Below are 22,087 nucleotides of genomic sequence, written 5' to 3'. Positions count from 1 at the left end.
CTGCGAGTGTGTGCGCGTGAGTGTGCGTGTGCAAGTGCGTGTGAGTGTGCGTATGCAAGTGCGCGTGAGTGTACGTATGCAAGTGTGCGTGCGAGTGTGTGCGTATGCAAGTGTGCGTGCGAGTGTATGCGTATGCAAGAGTGTGTGCGTATGCAAGTGTGCGTGCGTGTGAGTGCGCGTATGCAAGTGAGTGTGCAAGTGCACGTGAGTGTGCGTGCGCGTGAGTGCGTGCACGTGAGTGTGCGTATGCAAGTGCGCGTGAGTGTGCGTGAGTGTGCATATGCAAGTGTGCGTGCGCGTGAGTGTGCAAGTGCGCGTGAGTGCGAGTGTGTGCGTATGCAAGTGTACGTGCGAGTATGTGCGTATGCAAGTGTGCGTGAGTGTGTGCGTGTGCAAGTGTGCGTGCGAGTGTGTGCGTATGCAAGTGTGCGTGCGAGTGTGCGCGTATGCAAGTGTGCGTGAGTGTGCAAGTGTGCCTGCGAGTGTGTGCGCGTGAGTGTGCGTATGCAAGTGGGCGTGAGTGTGCGTGCACGTGAGTGCGTATGCAAGTGCGTGTGAGTGTGCGTACGCGAGTATGCGTGTGCAAGTGCGTGTGAGTGTGCGTATGCAAGTGCGCGTGAGTGTACGTATGCAAGTGTGCGTGCGCGTGAGTGCGTATGCAAGTGCGTGTGAGTGTGCGTACGCGAGTATGCGTGTGCAAGTGCGTGTGAGTGTGCGTATGCAAGTGCGCGTGAGTGTACGTATGCAAGTGTGCGTGCGAGTGTGTGCGTATGCAAGTGTGCGTGCGAGTGTGCGCGTATGCAAGCACACTCGCACGCACACTTGCATACTCGTACGTGCGAGTATGTGCGTACGTGCGAGTATGTGCGTATGCAAGTGTGCGTGCGCATGAGTGTGTGCGTGTGCAAGTGAGTGTGCGTATGCAAGTGCGCGTGAGTGTGCGTGCGCGTGAGTGTGCGTGCGCGTGAGTGTGCGTATGCAAGTGTGCGTGCGTGTGAGTGTGCGTATGCAAGTGCGCGTGAGTGTGCAAGTGTGCCTGCGAGTGTGTGCGTATGCAAGTGTGCGTGCGAGTGTGTGCGTATGCAAGAGTGTGTGCGTATGCAAGTGTGCGTGCGTGTGAGTGCGCGTATGCAAGTGAGTGTGCAAGTGCACGTGAGTGTGCGTGCGCGTGAGTGCGTGCACGTGAGTGTGCGTATGCAAGTGCGCGTGAGTGTGCATATGCAAGTGTGCGTGCGCGTGAGTGTGCAAGTGCGCGTGAGTGCGAGTGTGTGCGTATGCAAGTGTACGTGCGAGTATGTGCGTATGCAAGTGTGCGTGAGTGTGTGCGTGTGCAAGTGAGTGTGCGTATGCAAGTGCGCGTGAGTGTGCGTGCACGTGAGTGTGCGTGCGCGTGAGTGTGCGTATGCAAGTGTGCGTGCGTGTGAGTGTGCGTATGCAAGTGAGTGTGCGTGCACGTGAGTGTGCGTATGCAAGTGTGCGTGCGTGTGCGTATGCAAGTGCGCGTGTGCAAGTGTGCGTGCGCGTGAGTGTGCGTATGCAAGTGCGCGTGAGTGTGCAAGTGTGCCTGCGAGTGTGTGCGTATGCAAGTGTGCGTGCGAGTGGGTGCGTATGCAAGAGTGTGTGCGTATGCAAGTGTGCGTGCGTGTGAGTGTGCGTATGCAAGTGAGTGTGCAAGTGCACGTGAGTGTGCGTGCGCGTGAGTGTGCGTGCACGTGAGTGTGCGTATGCAAGTGTGCGTGCGCGTGAGTGTGCAAGTGCGCTAATGTGCGTGAGTGTGCATATGCAAGTGTGAGTGCGCGTGAGTGTGCGTATGCAAGTGTGCGTGAGTGTGCGTGTGCAAGTGCGCGTGAGTGTACAAGTGTGCGTGAGTGTACAAGTGCGCGTGAGTGTGCGTGTGCAAGTGCGCGTGAGTGTGCGTATGCAAGTGCGCGTGAGTGCGTATGCAAGTGCGCGTGAGTGTGCGTATGCAAGTGTGCGTGCGCTTGAGTGTGCAAGTGCGCGTGAGTCTGCAAGTGTGCCTGCGAGTGTGTGCGTATGCAACTGTGCATGCGTGTGAGTGTGCAAGTGCGCGTGAGTGTTCAAGTGTGCCTGCGAGTGTGTGCGTATGCAAGTGTGCAAGTGTGCCTGCGAGTGTGTGCGTATGCAACTGTGCGTGCGCGTGAGTGTGCAAGTGTGCCTGCGAGTGTGCACGTATGCAAGTGTGCGTGCGCGCGAGTGTGTGCGTATGCAAGTGTGCGTGCCCATAAGTGTGCAAGTGTGTGTGGGTGTGCGAGTGTTTGTTCATGTTTTTTCTATCCCAGTGGGCACTTCAACCTGAATGCACATACTCATGGGGACTCGTGTCGCCTATATTGAGGTCCCTATGATGAAAAAAGCTTATAAATCATATTGAATGTGTGTGTGTGTTTAAATATAAAGGTGCAGAAGGTTTTGTGTAATGAGTATTCCGAATCATTCAAATCTGTGTGTGCAGTATTTCTGCCGCTGACCCAGAGAAGGTCCTGGGATAGAAGTTCAGATATAATCACTGATGTGTGAAGCGAGCCGTGGTTCTCAAACCTGTCCTGGAGTAACACCGGCCCTGCACGTTTGCTATTTCTCCCTCATCTGACACACACATTTAAGGTCTTGCAGTCTCTCCTAATGAGCTCATGAGTTGATTCAGGGACGTGGACGACATGTGCAGGGCTGCTGGTGCTCCAGGACAGGTTTGAGAACCACGGAAATAGAGCAAATCACCTTTTGAAGTTACTTGACGCTTCAAATAAAGATTGTAGGGATTACATTGTTACACCAGTAGGTGGCGACAAGTGACTGTTTAATGTATGTCATTGTATCATTCATTTAAAAGATTTGTTAAAAAATGCTGATTCATCCATTAATTGAACTAGTGGAATCTTTGAGTGAATCATTGAATCATTTATTTAAAAGATTTGTTCAAAAATGCTGATTCATCCGTTAATTAAACTAGTGGAGTATTCATGAGTGAGTCAATTAATCATTTAAAAGATTTGTTCAAAAATGCTGATTCATTCAGTAATGAAACAAGTGAAGTATTCATGAGTGAGTCAATTAATCATTCAAAAGATTTGTTCAAAAATGCTGATTCATTCATAATGAAACAAGTGAAGTATTAATGAGTCAATTAATCATTCAAAAGATTTGTTCAAAAATGCTGATTCATTCATAATGAAACAAGTGAAGTATTAATGAGTCAATTAATCATTTAAAATATTTGTTCAAAAATGCTGATTCATCCAGTGAGTCAATTATTTATTTAAAAGATTTGTTCAAAAATGCTGATTCATTCAGTAATGAAACAAGTGAATTATTCATGAGTGAGTCAATTAATCATTTAAAAGATTTGTTCAAAAATGCTGAATCATCCAGTAATGAAACAAGTATTAATGAGTGAATCATTGAATCATTATTTTAAGAGTCTTTCAAAAACGCTGATTCATCCACTAATATAACAGTATAGTTTGGGACGTTATTCCAGTGATGATGGGACCGTAATGACAATATGGCCACTATAAGAAGCTTGTGAAAGAGAAAATGATTAAATTAGTCATATCTGCATTCCCGGTTTCCTTGTTTCGGGAGCTGGGAAGACGTTTCTTCTCCGCGCTTCGCGTTTTACTGAAGTCAGGGAAGAACGTCGTGTTCAGATTTTAATGGTCAGATGTACTTGAGTTTCTATATTCAGTTGTTTCTCTCTTCTTCTTTTCCGTTGTTTGTGTTGGTTACTGATGTGTTTGTAATTTGTTTCCTGTGCTGCTTTTTCCTGTGGCTTTTTTATTTTTGGAAACCAAATAAGGTTATTAAAATGAAAGATTGGGCTTTTTGTCCTGAAACTAGGCTCTGGCTCCTAACTAGCAGCAGCACTGCCCTGGTGGAGAAGGGTAGAGTAACCGTGTGTTTTTGGCTGTTGCAGGATCCTGAACACGACGCTGTTCGAGAGCTGGGACATCATCGGGCCGTACCCGTCCTGGTGGCTCTTCAACTTCCTGCTGCTGGTGCTGCAGGTGCTACACGTCCTCTGGTCCTACCTCATCGCCCGCATCGCCTTCAAAGCCGTCATGAGAGGAAAGGTCTGCACAAACCGTCCCCATATCCTCCTCCTCATCCAGATGATCTCATGTAGTTACACGCGTGTCCCTCCTTTTTCTCTTTCTCTCCTGCAGAACTGGTTTGTCTTTTCCTTCTCTCACTGGCTGGGAGGCTGTTCCTGTCTTTCTGCTTCTGTCCCGATAGAAACCTTCTTTCGCTCTTTCTGCTAAACCCGCTCGCTTTAGAGTCTTTAGCTCTCTGTATCTTCTTCGACTGTAAGTTTGCTCCTTTACTTGTTTTCTGTGATTGTTCTTGTAGTCGTTTGGTATGACCCCAGACTGTGTTTAACCCTTCGGCCACACTCAAACTTGGGCCTAAGTTTAAGATTTTGAAACCCAAAAAAGTGCCTCCATCCATCATAAAAGTGCATCTGTCCATCATAAAAGTGCATCTGTCCATCATAAAAGTGCTTCCGTCAATCATAAAAGTGCATCTTTCCATCATAAAAGTGCTTCCGTCCATCATAAAAGTGCATCTTTCCATCATAAAAGTGCTTCTGTCCATCATAAAAGTGCATCCGTCCATCATAAAAGTGCATCTGTCCATCATAAAAGTGCATCCGTCCATCATAAAAGTGCATCCGTCCATCATAAAAGTGCATCTGTCCATCATAAAAGTGCATCCGTCCATCATAAAAGTGCATCTGTCCATCATAAAAGTGCATCCGTCCATCATAAAAGTGCATCCGTCCATCATAAAAGTGCATCCGTCCATCATAAAAGTGCATCTGTCCATCATAAGTCCATCCGTCCATCATAAAAGTGCATCTGTCCATCATAAGTCCATCCGTCCATCATAAAAGTGCATCCGTCCATCATAAAAGTGCATCCGTCCATCATAAAAGTGCATCTGTCCATCATAAAAGTGCATCCGTCCATCATAAAAGTGCATCTGTCCATCATAAAAGTACATCGGTCTATCATAAAAGTGCATCCGTCCATAAAAGTACATCGGTCTATCATAAAAGTGCATCCGTCCATAAAAGTACATCGGTCTATCATAAAAGTGCATCCGTCCATAAAAGTACATCGGTCTATCATAAAAGTGCATCTATCCATCATAAAAGTGCATCTGTCCATCATAAGTCCATCTGTCCATCATAAGTCCATCTGTCCATCATAAAAGTGCATCTGTCCATCATAAGTCCATCTGTCCATCATAAGTCCATCCGTCCATCATAAAAGTGCATCCGTCCATCATAAAAGTGCATCTGTCTATCATAAGTGCATCGATCCATCATAAAAGTGCATCCGTCCATCATAAAAGTGCATCTGTCCATCATAAAAGTGCATCTGTCTATCATAAGTGCATCGATCCATCATAAAAGTGCATCTGTCTATCATAAGTGCATCGATCCATCATAAAAGTGCATCCGTCCATCATAAAAGTGCATCCATCCATCATAAAAGTGTATCTGTCTATCATAAGTGCATCGATCCATCATAAAAGTGCATCCATCCATCATAAAAGTGCATCCATCCATCATAAAAGTGCATCCGTCCATAAAAGTACATCGGTCTATCATAAAAGTGCATCTGTCCATCATAAGTCCATCCGTCCATCATAAAAGTGCATCTGTCCATCATAAAAGTGCATCTGTCCATCATAAATGTCCATCTGTCCATCATAAAAGTCCATCTGTCCATCATAAATGTCCATCTGTCCATCATAAAAGTTCATCTGTCCATCATAAGTCCATCTGTCCATCATAAGTCCATCTGTCCATCATAAAAGTCCATCTGTCCATCATAAAAGTCCATCTGTCCATCATAAATGTCCATCCGTCCATCATAAAAGTTCATCTGTCCATCATAAGTCCATCTGTCCATCATAAGTCCATCTGTCCATCATAAATGTCCATCTGTCCGTCATAAAAGTGCATCTGTCCATCATAAAAGTCCATCTGTCCATCATAAAAGTGCATCTATCCATCATAAAAGTCCATCTGTCCATCATAAAAGTGCATCTGTCCATCATAAAAGTGCATCTATCAATCATAAGTTCATCTGTCCATCATAAAAGTGCATCTGTCCATCATAAAAGTGCATCTGTCCATCATAAAAGTGCATCTGTCCATCATAAAAGTGCATCTGTCCATCATAAAAGTGCATCTGTCCATCATAAGTCCATCTGTCCATCATAAGTCCATCTGTCCATCATAAAAGTGCATCTGTCCATCATAAGTCCATCTGTCCATCATAAGTCCATCCGTCCATCATAAAAGTGCATCCGTCCATCATAAAAGTGCATCTGTCTATCATAAGTGCATCGATCCATCATAAAAGTGCATCCGTCCATCATAAAAGTGCATCTGTCCATCATAAAAGTGCATCCATCCATCATAAAAGTGCATCTGTCCATCATAAAAGTGCATCCATCCATCATAAAAGTGCATCTGTCTATCATAAGTGCATCGATCCATCATAAAAGTGCATCCGTCCATCATAAAAGTGCATCTGTCCATCATAAAAGTGCATCTGTCTATCATAAGTGCATCGATCCATCATAAAAGTGCATCTGTCTATCATAAGTGCATCGATCCATCATAAAAGTGCATCCATCCATCATAAAAGTGCATCCATCCATCATAAAAGTGTATCTGTCTATCATAAGTGCATCGATCCATCATAAAAGTGCATCCATCCATCATAAAAGTGCATCCGTCCATCATAAAAGTGCATCCATCCATCATAAAAGTGTATCTGTCTATCATAAGTGCATCGATCCATCATAAAAGTGCATCCATCCATCATAAAAGTGCATCCATCCATCATAAAAGTGCATCTGTCCATCATAAAAGTGCATCTGTCCATCATAAGTCCATCCGTCCATCATAAAAGTGCATCTGTCCATCATAAAAGTGCATCTGTCCATCATAAATGTCCATCTGTCCATCATAAAAGTCCATCTGTCCATCATAAATGTCCATCTGTCCATCATAAAAGTTCATCTGTCCATCATAAGTCCATCTGTCCATCATAAGTCCATCTGTCCATCATAAAAGTCCATCTGTCCATCATAAAAGTCCATCTGTCCATCATAAATGTCCATCCGTCCATCATAAAAGTTCATCTGTCCATCATAAGTCCATCTGTCCATCATAAGTCCATCTGTCCATCATAAATGTCCATCTGTCCGTCATAAAAGTGCATCTGTCCATCATAAAAGTCCATCTGTCCATCATAAAAGTGCATCTATCCATCATAAAAGTCCATCTGTCCATCATAAAAGTGCATCTGTCCATCATAAAAGTGCATCTATCAATCATAAGTTCATCTGTCCATCATAAAAGTGCATCTGTCCATCATAAAAGTGCATCTGTCCATCATAAAAGTGCATCTGTCCATCATAAAAGTGCATCTGTCCATCATAAAAGTCCATCTGTCCATCATAAAAGTCCATCTGTCCATCATAAAAGTCCATCTGTCCATCATAAAAGTCCATCTGTCCATCATAAAAGTCCATCTGTCCATCATAAGTCCATCTGTCCATCATAAGTCCATCTGTCCATCATAAGTCCATCTGTCCATCATAAAAGTGCATCTGTCCATCATAAAAGTCCATCTGTCCATCATAAAAGTCCATCTGTCCATCATAAAAGTCCATCTGTCCATCATAAAAGTCCATCTGTCCATCATAAGTCCATCTGTCCATCATAAGTCCATCTGTCCATCATAAGTCCATCTGTCCATCATAAAAGTCCATCTGTCCATCATAAAAGTGCATCTGTCCATCATAAAAGTCCATCTGTCCATCATAAGTCCATCTGTCCATCATAAAAGTCCATCTGTCCATCATAAAAGTGCATCTGTCCATCATAAGTCCATCTGTCCATCATAAAAGTCCATCTGTCCATCATAAGTCCATCTGTACATCATAAAAGTGCATCTGTCCATCATAAGTCCATCTGTCCATCATAAGTGCATCTGTCCATCATAAAAGTCCATCTGTCCATCATAAAAGTCCATCTTTCCATCATAAGTCCATCTGTCCATCATAAGTCCATCTGACCATCATAAAAGTCCATCTGTCCATCATAAGTCCATCTGTCCATCATAAAAGTCCATCTGTCCATCATTAGTCCATCTGTCCATCATAAGTCCATCTGTCCATCAGAAGTCCATCTGTCCATCATAAGTCCATCTGTCCATCAGAAGTCCATCTGTCCATCATAAAAGTCCATCTGTCCATCATTAGTCCATCTGTCCATCATAAGTCCATCTCCATCAGAAGTCCATCTGTCCATCATAAAAGTCCATCTGTCCATCATTAGTCCATCTGTCCATCATAAGTCCATCTCCATCAGAAGTCCATCTGTCCATCATAAAAGTCCATCTGTCCATCATAAGTCCATCTGTCCATCATAAGTCCATCTGTCCATCATAAAAGTCCATCTGTCCATCATTAGTCCATCTGTCCATCATAAGTCCATCTCCATCAGAAGTCCATCTGTCCATCATAAGTCCATCTGTCCATCATAAGTCCATCTGTCCATCATAAAAGTCCATCTATCCATCAGAAGTCCATCTGTCCATCATAAGTCCATCTATCCATCATAAGTCCATCTGTCCATCATAAAAGTGCATCTGTCCATCATAAGTCCATCTGTCCATCATAAAAGTGCATCCGTCCATAAAAGTACATCGGTCTATCATAAAAGTGCATCTGTCCATCATAAGTCCATCCGTCCATCATAAAAGTGCATCTGTCCATCATAAAAGTGCCTCTGTCCATCATAAATGTCCATCTGTCCATCATAAAAGTCCATCTGTCCATCATAAATGTCCATCTGTCCATCATAAAAGTTCATCTGTCCATCATAAGTCCATCTGTCCATCATAAGTCCATCTGTCCATCATAAAAGTCCATCTGTCCATCATAAAAGTCCATCTGTCCATCATAAATGTCCATCCGTCCATCATAAAAGTCCATCTGTCCATCATAAAAGTGCATCTATCCATCATAAAAGTCCATCTGTCCATCATAAAAGTGCATCTGTCCATCATAAAAGTGCATCTATCAATCATAAGTTCATCTGTCCATCATAAAAGTGCATCTGTCCATCATAAAAGTGCATCTGTCCATCATAAAAGTGCATCTGTCCATCATAAAAGTGCATCTGTCCATCATAAAAGTCCATCTGTCCATCATAAAAGTCCATCTGTCCATCATAAGTCCATCTGTCCATCATAAGTCCATCTGTCCATCATAAGTCCATCTGTCCATCATAAAAGTCCATCTGTCCATCATAAAAGTGCATCTGTCCATCATAAAAGTCCATCTGTCCATCATAAGTCCATCTGTCCATCATAAGTCCATCTGTCCATCATAAAAGTGCATCTGTCCATCATAAATGTCCATCTGTCCATCATAAGTCCATCTGTCCATCATAAATGTCCATCTGTCCATCATAAAAGTGCATCTGTCCATCATAAAAGTGCATCTGTCCATCATAAATGTCCATCTGTCCATCATAAAAGTGCTCCACACAGCTCCAGGGGTTAATAAAGGCTTTCTAAAGCGAATCGATGGATTCTTACACAAACCTATATTTCTTCCATAATAAACGATAACCTCTGGCTTTGTTACGGCTGCATGCGAGTCTAGTTCCGGCAGAAGCGTGACCTCTGACCCGACACACAGCGTAAGATTACACCTCCCGCAGTTCAACCAACAAACTCAAGCCCCTCTTCTCTTATATCGAAATCCTCCGCCATTTCTCATTAAAAAATTCTCGTTTTAGACTCAAATTCATGACCGGTGTTTTGTTTCACTCCATCTCTGCGCTTACGTGAAGAAGTCATGCATCGGGTCAGAGGTCACTCCTCCACTGGAACTAGACTCGCATACGACCGTTACTGGCAGCCAGTGATTATAGTCTATAAAGTTTTGAATATGGATATTTGTCTTCCACAAACACATCACTTCGCTTCAGACGGCCTTTATTAACCCTTGGAGCTGTGTGAAGCAGTTATATGATGGATAGATGCACTTTTATGATGGATGGATGGATGGATGGATGGATGGATGGATGGATGGATGGATGGATGGATGGATGGATGGATGCACGCACTCTTTTGGGTTTCAAAATCTCAACCACCATACACAGACATTATAAAGCTTGGAATAGCCAGGACATTTTTAATATAACTCTGAAAGAAGAGTGTCATACACACCTAGGATGACTTGAGGATGAGTAAATCATGGGCTAATTTACTTTTCTTTTCTTTCTTTTTTTGGTGAACTGTCCCTTTAAATGTGATGCATATCAGTACTACTAATAAACTGAATGTGTTTTAAATACACAATAACCAGGTTTATTATTAGTTTGTTGTCGTATATTTTAACGAATTCATTCTTCTTGTTTTAAAGGGATACTTCACTGCCTTTTCATATTTAAAGGTGTACTTCAGCACTGGGAAGATGAATCTGTATTTAAACTGGGTCATCAATTAGTAGAAATGTGAAATTATTTTTTAATTTGGTGTCTTCTAGACTGAGAAAAGACAAAAAATGTATTTTTGTCTCATGGGGATGAAAGACTACAATTCCCAGAATGCTTTGCTCCATTCCCAAAGCCACCAACTTGATTACAGTGACTGAGTTAGAGAAGACACTACAATTAAAAACTGAACGTGTGTGTTCAATATAATGAGTGAGTCACCACGCGAGTCTCACAGCACTGAGCACTAACTGCAGGAGTGATGAGAGCTGAGGTAATCGCGACTACACTCGCGGCATACATTCACACTCGCGGAGTTCAGTCTGGCACGTTTCAGTTCATGCCTTTGCAAGCTTAACTTTCATAGAAATTAATTTGAGAAGTTAAAAGACTTCCATTGCTCAACATAGCTCGGTTTAAATGAGTGCCTGTAGCTGAGCTCTCCCTGCAAGCTGTGAGTGTGATCTCCATCCCCCATGCGCAGATTCAAAACATGCGGAAATGGCTCCCTCTGCTGGCTGTAGTCTTTAGCCTTCGGGCAAACATTCCTCCTATGATGCAAATATCGTCAATTTGCGTCATAGGAGGAATTTTTCCAGAAATAAAATGCATAAATCTCTTGTCTCAGGGGGATATGAGGGGGGAAAGCACAATCATTTGAATATACTCCAGGGTTTCTACTGATACAAAGCCATATGCTAATCGCTGAAGTAACCCTTTAAACTATGTTATTCCCTTAACTTAAACGAGTTGATACATCCCTCTCTCGTCTCAGTGTGTGCTCTTAATCTCTCTGACGCGCGGTGACGATCTGATAGCATTTAGCTTAGCCCACTAAGCCCAGTTCATTCACTATGGTACCAAACAGAGATCAAGTTAGAAGCGACCAAACACCTCCACGTTTCCCCTATTTAAATACAGTTACACTAATAGTTGAACAGCCTAGTATGGTGACAAAATAAAACGTGGCGCTTTTCTAATCGGATTAAAAAGGAGAACTATAATGTATGGCGGAATAGCACTTCTGAGAGTACTTCGGCTCGGCGCAGTAAAAACTCCCGGCCGAAACATCTTCCCTCACATCTCCCCCTATTGACAGAAATGAGAGAGTGAGGGGGAGGTGTGAGGAAAGATGTTTCGGCCGGGACTTTTTACTGCGCTGAGCCGAAGTACTCTCAGAAGTGCTATTCCGCCATACATTATAGTTCTCCTTTTTAATCCGATTAGAAAAGCGCCACGTTTTATTTTGTCACCATACTAGGCTGTTCAACTATTAGTGTAACTGTATTTAAATAGGGGAAACGTGGAGGTGTTTGGTACTTCTAACTTGATCTCTGTTTGGTACCATAGTGAATGAACTGGGCTTAGTGGGCTAAGCTAAATGCTATCAGATCGTCACCGCGCGTCAGAGAGATTAAGAGCAAGCACTGAGACGAGAGAGGGATGTATCAACTCGTTTTAGTTAAGGGAATAACATAGTTTAATATGAAAAAGTGGTGAAGTAGCCCTTTAAGGCTAACCATGTTTTATGAATAACTTTGTTTTTGCAAGAATATTTGCTGATTCGAAGCATTTTCGAAATATGATTAAGTAAAATCACTGCAAATAATTAATAATGAACTATGCCATTTTCAATTACGTATGACTAACAAATAAGCATCACATTATGTTTATTAGTTTAATGTTTCAATCGTGTAATCCAAAAGGGCGTACTTTTCATATGCAATTCAAATTTGAAATTTAGGCCTAAATGTTTTTGGAGTGAATTTTAGACAAAATGTTTGTTTTTTGGCTTCAGCCGAATGGTAAGAAGTGCATTTTGGGCACTTGCTGTATAACACACTTAAAGGGACAGTACACCTAAAACGTACAATTCTGTCATCCTTTCCTCACCCTCAAGATCAAAACCTCTACGAGTTTTTTTTTCTGTTGACCAGACAGTTGATGGACCCCATTGACTCCCATAGTAGGAAAAAAGTACCATCCAATGGGTGCTTTCAACTGCTGGGCACCAACATTTTTCTAAATATCATGTTTGTTTAGCAGAAAAAAGAAACTCGTACAGAACTTGAGGGTCACTTTTGAGTGAACCATCCCTTTAAAAAAAATCATGGACATCATTATAAAAGGTGAAATGCTCTTGAACAAAATAATTGCACTTGTGATCGTCGCAGTCCCAAAAATGTTGCCGTAGTAAATGAATGGAAAATATGAAATTACCAAACCTGAAAGTACAACCTACAAAAAAACAGTCTTTTATTATATCTTAAGAATACCAAATGGTTAAAGAAATGATTTGGACTCAAGTAGGATAAAAACATTAATATTTGAGTGCAAATTTGGAGGACTTCTAAGGCTTTTAAAGCACCAAAGCGCCCCCTTGAGGAAGGACGCCAAGAGTGTATTGAACCTAAATAACAGTACAGTTATTTAAATCAAACCCGCCCATGATTGGCCACAGTACATCTAAACCCTTAAAAGAGCCACAGCTAACAACCCAAATGTCATTCCAGGTGTCCAAAGACGACCGCAGCGACATCGAGAGCAGCTCGGAGGAAGAATCTGACACAACCTCCAAAGAGCGGCTCAAAACGACTGCTCGCAAAGGAGAAAATGGCACAAACGGCCATTTTGGCTCCAAATCCTGGAGCCAGAACCACAGCGACTGGTGACACTCCCTCCATGTGGCCTTCGCGCGCAAAGAACTCGCGTCCCAGAAATATCACAACGGGACTGTTTCTCGTCCCGGTACCTCACTCCAACACCAAAAACCAAAAAACACCAACAAAACCATCCTGCTGTGGGACTTTATGAGACTGGACGACGAGTTTGGGACGTTATTCCAGTGATGATGGGACCGTAATGACAATATGGCCACTATAAGAAGCTTGTGAAAGAGAAAATGATTAAATTAGTCATATCTGCATTCCCCGGTTTCCTTGTTTCGGGAGCTGGGAAGACGTTTCTTCTCCGCGCTTCGCGTTTTACTGAAGTCAGGGAAGAACGTCGTCTTCAGATTTTAATGGTCAGATGTACTTGAGTTTCTATATTCAGTTGTTTCTCTCTTCTTCTTTTCCGTTGTTTGTGTTGGTTACTGATGTGTTTGTAATTTGTTTCCTGTGCTGCTTTTTCATGTGGCTTTTTTATTTTTGGAAACCAAATAAGGTTATTAAAATGAAAGATTGGGCTTTTTGTCCTGTAATGAGATGCTTTTCACCTTGCATTGATGATCGGGGTAGATTTCATGAAATAAATATTCTAATAAATATAATTTATAATATTATCAGTCAGCCTAGAAATGTAAGCGGATCTTGAAAGGGTGATTTCAAGGCTTGGGTTTTATTTCCTGTAGCGTACGATAGTTCTCAACTGGAGGAAAATGGGTCTCGATCACTAAGGGAATGGGGAAGAAAAACAACGCTGAATGCAAATTATAATTCATAATTACACTGTGCAACTATGTAGGTTATCCGAATTAATATCTATAACCTGAAGCAAAACCAGCTGAGATCTACTGGTACGGTGAATATAACCGTTTGTGTTTCTAGATTTTAATTTTTTAATTTTAGTAATTTTTTGGTGTACTTCCGTAATTTTATTTGTTTTTTTTTTAGATATCTAATATATTATATATCTATTTTTCCAGGCTTCATTTTAGTTTTAGTAATTTTGTTGGGTACTTAAGTCATTTTTAGTAGTTTTCTATATATCTAATGTGTTATATATCTATATTTCCCATTTTTAATTTTAGTAATTTTTGTGTTTTGACTATTTTATTCAATTTTATATATATATATAATTTATACTATACATACTTCCCGTTTTTAATTTAAAAATCCATAATCATTTTGTTGTGAACTTTTTGTGAACAGTCATTTTAATTCTCATTTAAATTATATTTCTGTTTATTATGCTGATTTCCCTTTTAGCGTTACGTTTTTGTAATATGTTGTGTACTTTTATCATTGTTTTCTTTTTCTTTTCTTAAATTATTTTATTTCAGCTTTCATTTTAGATTTTTTAATTCAGTTACTTGTAGATGCAACATTTCAAATGTTTTAAGGTTTTTAAAAAATCTAATATTTTATTTCAGCTTTAATTCAGTTAACGAAAAATACTTTTTAATTGCTTGTATGTTTACACGACAACAATGAGCTAAGGCGACAATATTGTTCACTAGGGATGTAACGATTCGTTTTAACAACCATTCGATTCGGTTGAAATAAAAGTCACACTGATTTACATTTTTGGCTAAAAAGTTACTGAATTGATTTCAAGTCACTGAATCGTTTTGGATCATATCGTTCTAAATGAACCAATATCGTCCTTAAATCGTATCGACAACCTCAAATCGTGATACGAATCGAATCATTGTTAAACGAATCGTTACACCCCTATTGTTCACACACCGATCCGTGAAAACGACTAAAAACGGCATATTCTTCTGCCAGGCCAGTAGATGGCGATGATACTTTGTAAAGAGACGCCGCGCCTATAGACTGAACAGGTAATACTCTTGCGCTTGACGTCACCGGTTTCACCAATTCACGTTTTTGTAGTTTACACGGAGACGATAATATCGTTTTTTAACAATCGCAGTTTGCATTTTCAGGAACCAAAAATGCCACTTTTGTGTAAATGTACGGCCAAAAAGTTTGTCATTGAAAACAGTGTTGTGTATACGGCTCCTTAGTTAACAAAACAACGCTGGAATATAATCATTTCAAAGTTTCAGCTCGAAAATATCATGTGAACCATTTGAAATCATTTTTATAAGTAAAAAAAAAACAATGCAAATTGAATAGGACATGCACAAACACTCATGATAGTAGGAATATTTAATATATTACAACACATAAATCACTGTTTCCACCTCATCCAGAGCCATTGAACTAGACCAACGAACCCTTTGAGGGTCATTAAACGCAGGTGTTTTCTGTTGACACGCCACACACTGCAGGGTCACATCCCGTCCCACCCGTGTGACATTATCAGTGTCCGGTTTAGTGATTATTTTAGCCCGTGTCTTCAGTCTTTAATGGTCTCCGGAGCCGTGCTCTCGCTCTGTTCCGCCAGCTTGAGCTGTTTCTGTTTCTGCATGTAGCGTTGAGCCCGCAGGACACACAGGTATCCGCCGTACACCGTCAGCAGCATCATGGAGCCCGAAAAGAGCTTATAACCTGCATCTGCAATGCGCTTCCCGATGAGCATGACGGATCTGGGAAAACAGGCCACAAACTCAGGTGAGTTCAATTACCAGCAGACGCTGAGCGTTCCTCTCACGCTCCCATATTTTGGTTATTTTAGGAGAATGCTCTGCAAACCTAAACATAACCTATTTATGTAAAGAAATCTTTACTGGGTAACCAAAAAAACAAACCTTAATATGAATGTTTTGTATGGCAAGCCATTTTAACATTCATTCTCTTGAAATTATTTTTGATATCAACTAGTTAAAATGTTAATTCTTGATAACAATGACAATTAAATATGAATTCTTGATATCAGGAATGAAATTTTAACTACAAAAACATTCTGTAATTGTAGAGAACGGCCATTTAAATTCAATTGTTGCTATCAAGAATTTCTTACTAGTCTCACATATCGGAAATACAATTCTTATTTGTAAAAAACAATTTTTAGTTACTTGGTTATATAAATTCCTAGTATCAATAATTCAGTTGTCACTAGTTGTAATAGGGGTGTAACTGTACAAGTATTCGTACCCAACCGTTTCGGTACAGGGCTTTCGGTTCGGTGCTCGTGTCTACTGAACGTTACGAATGCAAACTTTAACAGATAACTGTCGGCTTCACACTTCAATCAGAGATCCCTCATGAACATAACATAGACTGAATACTTAATATCATGAAATTCAAATGATAAATGCCGTTTTTACACTTTAATGTGACGTGACTGATCATTATATGCGCGTCAGTTTAAACGGCGGCACGCAAGTAAACGTGGTCATCTCTTCCTAAAGAATAAACATGAATTAATATCTGTTAAGGTAGGCTATGTTGAGGGTACATTACAACTTACTGAAATGTATCATATGTGGTGTAATCGCTCAATCTGTGTTTCAACCGTGGAAAGACAAAACAGTTTGCAATGTCCCGTAGCATCACATTTACCTCAGGCAAGTCATTTAGTGTGCACATCTGTGTTAGTTCACTAGAGAAACAAACTCTTTCGCTAAATATATGCACTATATATTAGCCTATATATTCATTATATTCTACTTAACCTGTTATTGATATCTTGTTTGTTTAAATAAATCTGTCATGATTTGACAGCCATTTATAAATAATTATATTTCAGCAACGAACTGGAGAAGAAAAAATATTTAATTAGATTTAGAAGTTAATACAAAAACGGCCTTATGTGAAGCTTATGAGTGTTGATTATTATATCTAAAAATAACTAAATTGAGGCATATTTGGGCTCTGTTGTTAAACTTTAATATTACAATGTGTAGCCTAAGTAAGGACTCCCAGCATTATCTTTAAGAAATGTTTATTTATAATTGAATTAATTTAGACATATTTTTTTTCAGTAAACCACTTGAATAAAAATAAATAAAAAGCAATTTTGTTAAACTGTTGTACCAAAATCATACCGACACATGACTTCAAAACCGAGGTACGTACCGAACCGTCAGATTTGTGTACACCCCTATTACCTCTTGATATCTGTAAATGTATGTCCACACATTACATTTGTTATATCTGATATCTGAACATATTCCTTATATCTAATATGACTTTTTACTAGTAACAATCACATTTTACTAGAAGCAATTAAATTCTTGATATCAAGAATATGCATTTGCACTAGTAACCAAATAATTATTGATATTAAAAAAAGGATTTTACTAGTGAAAATTGTATTTCTGATTTGTGAAATTGGAATTTCGACTAGTAAGAAATTATTGATATCAACAACTGAATTTGAAAGAGAGCCTATGGTGAGATTTAACTAGTGAAAATACAATTACAGATATCAAAATTGCCATTGTTATTAGTGGAAATCTAATTCTTGATATCAAATAGAAGCACTTTAACTAGCGAAAGTGTAATTCTTGATCTCACATTAATTTCCTGCGAGTGATTAAAAGTCAACCTGGCTTGCCATAGTTTCGGGAACATGGGAATTGTTAGCTAGGAATATGTCAAAGATAATCATAATATCAGCCCTTATGAAAATATGCCACAGTTTTAATATAGAAGATCTTGTACTATTTATAGTATTGTGTATTTGTGGCAGTAAATTCAACATTTAGGCTTAGATGGTCTATTTTTATCATAACAAACATGAGTTACATCTATCTAAACAACGTGATTCAGATTTCACTTTCCACAACTACTAGAAGACCTACAACTTTCTATCCATCTATCTACATCTATCTAGACATAATAAAGAGGAGTAATTCATAGTTTCACTAGTGTTTACATGGTTTTACTAAACTATGATGCAGCAAGAATGGAAAAAAAATGATTACTATTTTCACATATCATAGTATTTACATGATCTTAGGTATTGTCATGTTACACAGCCAAAAACATGGTAATACCATGAAAAATCAATAACGAATACGAATTGTAGTTCTCTAGTTTTAAAACACATCAGTATGTGTTGCATCTCATCCATCTAAACTATTACGTTACTCGATTCTCTACGCTAAATAGGTCAGCAAACAGTCGTTTAACATTGTCTTCAACATAAATAACAACTTTAATGTTACTGCGGTTACATAAAATATCCTAAATGTAGAGTCTTACCTGATTAATTTCCAATTTTAAGTATAAGGAAATGCAGTTCGTTCTCAATGTCAGAGGCATATGTTTGTGCGCATGCGCAGTTACATTTCGTAACTCTATGGCAAATCAGAAGGGACAATTGTAGAAAATGCGTTTTTCTCTTGAAGTTCTAGTCTGGGTTTTATATAAACGATATATTTTTATATTTTTCAACACATAATAAAATATGCGTGTGTTAATTAACTGCATTCTTGTTTTTAACGTTGTAGATATATGTGTTCACCGAATTCAATCTATGAGGAACTGGTTTCTATGGCACCGCGAGCCTTCAGGAATTATTTTGTAGTTGGACAAAGATGGAGACTCACGTTCCCCACGTGAGCTCAGGGGAAAATGAAGATCCAGGAGCTGCTCCTTATGGAAACTTCATCAACTATTACAGCTTCAATCCACCGGAGAATCGTCTGGGTTTGATACCGGAAGCGCTGCTTGAAAACATCGGATTCGGTTCTGACAGCAGTGAACGTGTTTTAATGCTGGATGTGGGATGTAACTCTGGGGTACGAAAGATGTAGCTCATTTTGTGTTTATATCAACGTATACTCTTTACTATTAGATGTTCAGCATGTTAAATTAATTTTAATGGCTTGTGGTTTACAAAATCCGTCTCTCTAAATCCAAAGGATAAATCTTAAAGAGACAGTTCATCCAAAAAAATTGTCATTCATTTTATTATCATTCGTTCCAAACCATTAACACTGACTTTCATTCATTTTCAGAAAACAAACGAAGATCTTTTTAATGAAATCTGAGAGATTTCTGTCCTTTCATTGACAATCTACGCAATTACCGTTTTCAAGACCCAGAACGCTAGTGAAGACATTACAGTAATGTGACTTAATTTAATGAAGCGACATGAGTGCTTGTTTGCGACATAAAAACATAATTTGTCTTATACTACCTATATAGCAAGGATCAGTTTTCTGTCGATGAATGTCTCCAAAAAGGTGTAATCAAACTTTGATACCAAGGTCCCCAAAATATGAGGGACCCCCTTCCTCAAATCTACATATATATTTTAATGTATGAAAAAACATTAAAAAACACTATAAATACAACATTTGGTTTCCAAACTTAAATAGGCTATACTTAATGTTGGACATTCTTAAATTAATTGAAATGCCTTACAATGCCAGTGAGTGAGATAAAGGGGAGGATAGTGAGAGTGATACAAAACAAACATACAATTCTGGAAAGTATGTATATGGCAAGAAAGGAGAGAAACATTTAGAAATGAAATGGTTAGAATGTTCGGTAGACTTTATCCCTTTTTGCTTTGTCTTTTTATTCCCTGAAATCTTCTGGAGGACACCTGGGGGTCCCCGGATCTCAGTTTTAAACCCCCTGTATTATATTATATATTAAAGTATCTTTGGTGTGTCCATGGTTTCTATTAAATAAAACCAGCAATCGAGGGTAACGCAGGTATGATGTCATTGATAGGCGAGGTACAGACGCGGTCCGTGTCCAGGTTAAAATTAAAATGGACACATTTGGTATAATGCAGGTACACAAGACAACAAAATATATAACACTGTTCTAGTGGTTTTTGGATATTTTAATCCAAAAAAATCTTACATACTGTGCTTTTAAGTGTAAATTCACTACAAATAATAAGGAAATTAGATCATTAATTAAGCAGTATTAGATTTTAATGTAGTTTTTTTGTTGTTGTTGAAGAAGTTTTATTGTGTAGAAGTTGCCAAATTGCTCTTTATTATTTTATAATTTTGATTTTTCACATAGATATGTGTGTTACAGCACATGTTCCCCAGATTGGTTATATTCAACTTATATAAATGTGTGGTTTTAATCACCAGTATGTGTTTTGTATTATTCCCTCTGTTTGTCAGGACTTGTCGGTGGCTCTGTTCAAGCATTTACAGCGTGAGGAGGCGTCTGGAAGTCACTCTCCTAAAAGAGATCTGTATCTGCTTGGATTTGACCTGGACCAAGATTTAATCCTTCGGGCTCAAAACTCCAACCCCTTTCCCCAGAATATCCAGTTCATCCCCCTGGATATCACGGATGATCAAGAGAGCCGGGCAGCGCTAGACTCCTATTTGGGGAGGTTCGGCCGCCCCCGTTTCCACCTGTGCACCTGTTTTGCGGTGACGATGTGGGTGCATCTGAATCACGGAGACGCTGCGTTTCTGTCTCTCCTCTCCAGACTGGCGTCTCTCTGTGAGTATCTGCTGCTGGAGGCTCAGCCGTGGAAGTGTTATCGCTCCGCTGCGCGAAGGCTACGTAAATTGGGGCGCAGCGACTTTGAACACTTCAAGGCTCTTGAGATTCGTGGGGACATGGCTGCGCACGCTAGAGAACATTTGGAAAAGCAGTGCAGCATGGAGCTGGTGCAGAGTTTCGGTAATACAACATGGGACAGAAATCTTCAGCTCTTCAGAAGACGATAATAAAGAGCAACACAGTCAGACAGATATTTTAATTAATCCACAGTCATCTGTGTATATGGACTGACACTTGGTACTCAGAACCATAGACAGTAAAAGAAATGGACGGAGCGTTCCCATTGACTTGAACGGCGGAAAATTAGGCCAATCAGAGGCACTCACTTCCTGATGGCTGAGCGAACTGCGCAGGCTCAGACTGAGCTTGAGGACGTAGATGTGACGTGAGCCTCCTGTCTGACAGCTGTAGGTCTTCTAGTAGATGTGGAAAGTGAAATCTGAATCACGTTGTTTAAATGTTTTCTCCCGTTGCTTTTGGCTCACTATGGGCTTCTCCCCATTCTTCTCCCTTGACTTTATCAGACTTTATGTCTCCACGTCCCCCCGACTGTCTCATAGACAGTTAAAGATTGCTTCTGAGCGTCTCCTCATGTCTATACGGTAATTTCTCAACTGTGCGACAGAGTCGCGTTGGTTATGACGCAATCGCCTGCCTATTTTTATAAAAACAGCTTCTACGGGGCGATAGTGTAAGATACAAGGTAACGGAGCCTTTTATACATTGTCGTGTTTCTTTATAAATAAACAATGGACAAATGGAGTCTTTAAACGTCTCAGATGTAAAGTTATTCACTGTCAAAGTGACTCAAAAATGAATGGGAGTCAATGAGATGCTAACAGCAGGTGATGGCTTGGTTAGCAATGGCCGCCCCTAGGGGTGGAACGCTTTCCGAGCGCTAGATTACCCCCTTGGTCAGAGCCACTACAATTCTTGGTAATTCTAGTTACCAAACACAAGGGGGCAGTAGTGATGTTTGCATTTGCCATGAGTTTGATGGTTTTTGTCTATTTTTTTGGTAACACTTTACAATAAGGTTCATTAGTTAACATGAACTAATAATGAACTGCACTTATAAAGAATTTATCTATCTTCATGTTAATTTCAACATTTACTAATACATTATCAAGTTTTGTTATGCACTGTGAACTAACATGAAACCATGAACAGCTGTATTTGTATTAACTAAAGTTAACAAAGATTAACTAATGCTGAACAGAGGTGTTGTTCATGGTTAGTTCATGTTAACTAATGCATTAACTAATGTTAACTAATACAACCTTATTGTGTTACCATTTTTTATATATATCTGTACACTTTATATTGTTGTTATTATGGAGATGGATGTTTGTCCAATAATCTCTTTAATTTTAAATTGTTGTTGCAGTGCATAAAAGATGATTTTTTTTTTGACAAGTTTGGTATAACTTAGCTTAACCCTCATTGTGGTGTTCAACCCTATAACACC

The 22,087-nt window shown here is 39.9% G+C and overlaps 3 protein-coding genes across 4 annotated transcripts in view; 2 read left to right on the top strand and 1 right to left on the bottom strand.

The window, feature by feature from the left end:
- cers5 (ceramide synthase 5) overlaps nucleotides 1–13,757 on the top strand; it is a 57,785-nt gene extending 44,028 nt beyond the window's left edge. The window contains exons 9-11 of one of the 2 annotated variants that reach the window (XM_067415388.1): nucleotides 3,935–4,091; nucleotides 4,185–4,325; nucleotides 13,066–13,207. In XM_067415388.1, coding sequence (XP_067271489.1) covers nucleotides 3,935–4,091; nucleotides 4,185–4,280 — 253 coding nt within the window. In that variant the 3' untranslated portion in view covers nucleotides 4,281–4,325; nucleotides 13,066–13,207. Of the gene's footprint in view, nucleotides 1–3,934; nucleotides 4,092–4,184; nucleotides 4,326–13,065 lie in introns of both variants that reach the window. The other variant, XM_067415387.1, reaches the window with a different exon arrangement.
- A 1,615-nt stretch (nucleotides 13,758–15,372) lies between these two features.
- On the bottom strand, nucleotides 15,373–18,437 carry cox14 (cytochrome c oxidase assembly factor COX14). The gene is made up of 2 exons (XM_067414715.1): nucleotides 18,334–18,437; nucleotides 15,373–15,770 (listed from the first exon to the last, which is right to left on the bottom strand). Exon 2 carries the CDS (start codon nucleotides 15,761–15,763, stop codon nucleotides 15,581–15,583), a length of 183 nt encoding a protein of 60 aa, XP_067270816.1. The 5' UTR covers nucleotides 15,764–15,770; nucleotides 18,334–18,437; the 3' UTR covers nucleotides 15,373–15,580.
- A 163-nt stretch (nucleotides 18,438–18,600) lies between these two features.
- bcdin3d (BCDIN3 domain containing) lies at nucleotides 18,601–21,527 on the top strand. The gene is made up of 2 exons (XM_067415391.1): nucleotides 18,601–18,872; nucleotides 20,226–21,527. Exons 1-2 carry the CDS (start codon nucleotides 18,669–18,671, stop codon nucleotides 20,784–20,786), a joined length of 765 nt encoding a protein of 254 aa, XP_067271492.1. The 5' UTR covers nucleotides 18,601–18,668; the 3' UTR covers nucleotides 20,787–21,527.
- Nucleotides 21,528–22,087: the final 560 nt, after the last annotated feature.

Source organism: Pseudorasbora parva, chromosome 14 (genome assembly GCF_024679245.1).
Source record: "Pseudorasbora parva isolate DD20220531a chromosome 14, ASM2467924v1, whole genome shotgun sequence".
NCBI classification, from domain to species: Eukaryota; Metazoa; Chordata; class Actinopteri; order Cypriniformes; family Gobionidae; genus Pseudorasbora; species Pseudorasbora parva.
Note: the sequence above shows the minus strand (reverse complement) of the source record. Positions and strands in the feature narration are given on the sequence as shown.

Coding starts and splice junctions, on each gene's coding strand:
- cox14 (XM_067414715.1), bottom strand. CDS start 15,763: ATGCTCATCGGGAAGCGCATTGCAGATGCAGGTTATAAGCTCTTTTCG.
- bcdin3d (XM_067415391.1), top strand. CDS start 18,669: ATGGAGACTCACGTTCCCCACGTGAGCTCAGGGGAAAATGAAGATCCA. Junction 18,873..20,225: donor ATGTGGGATGTAACTCTGGG/GTACGAAAGATG, acceptor TCTGTTTGTCAG/GACTTGTCGGTGGCTCTGTT.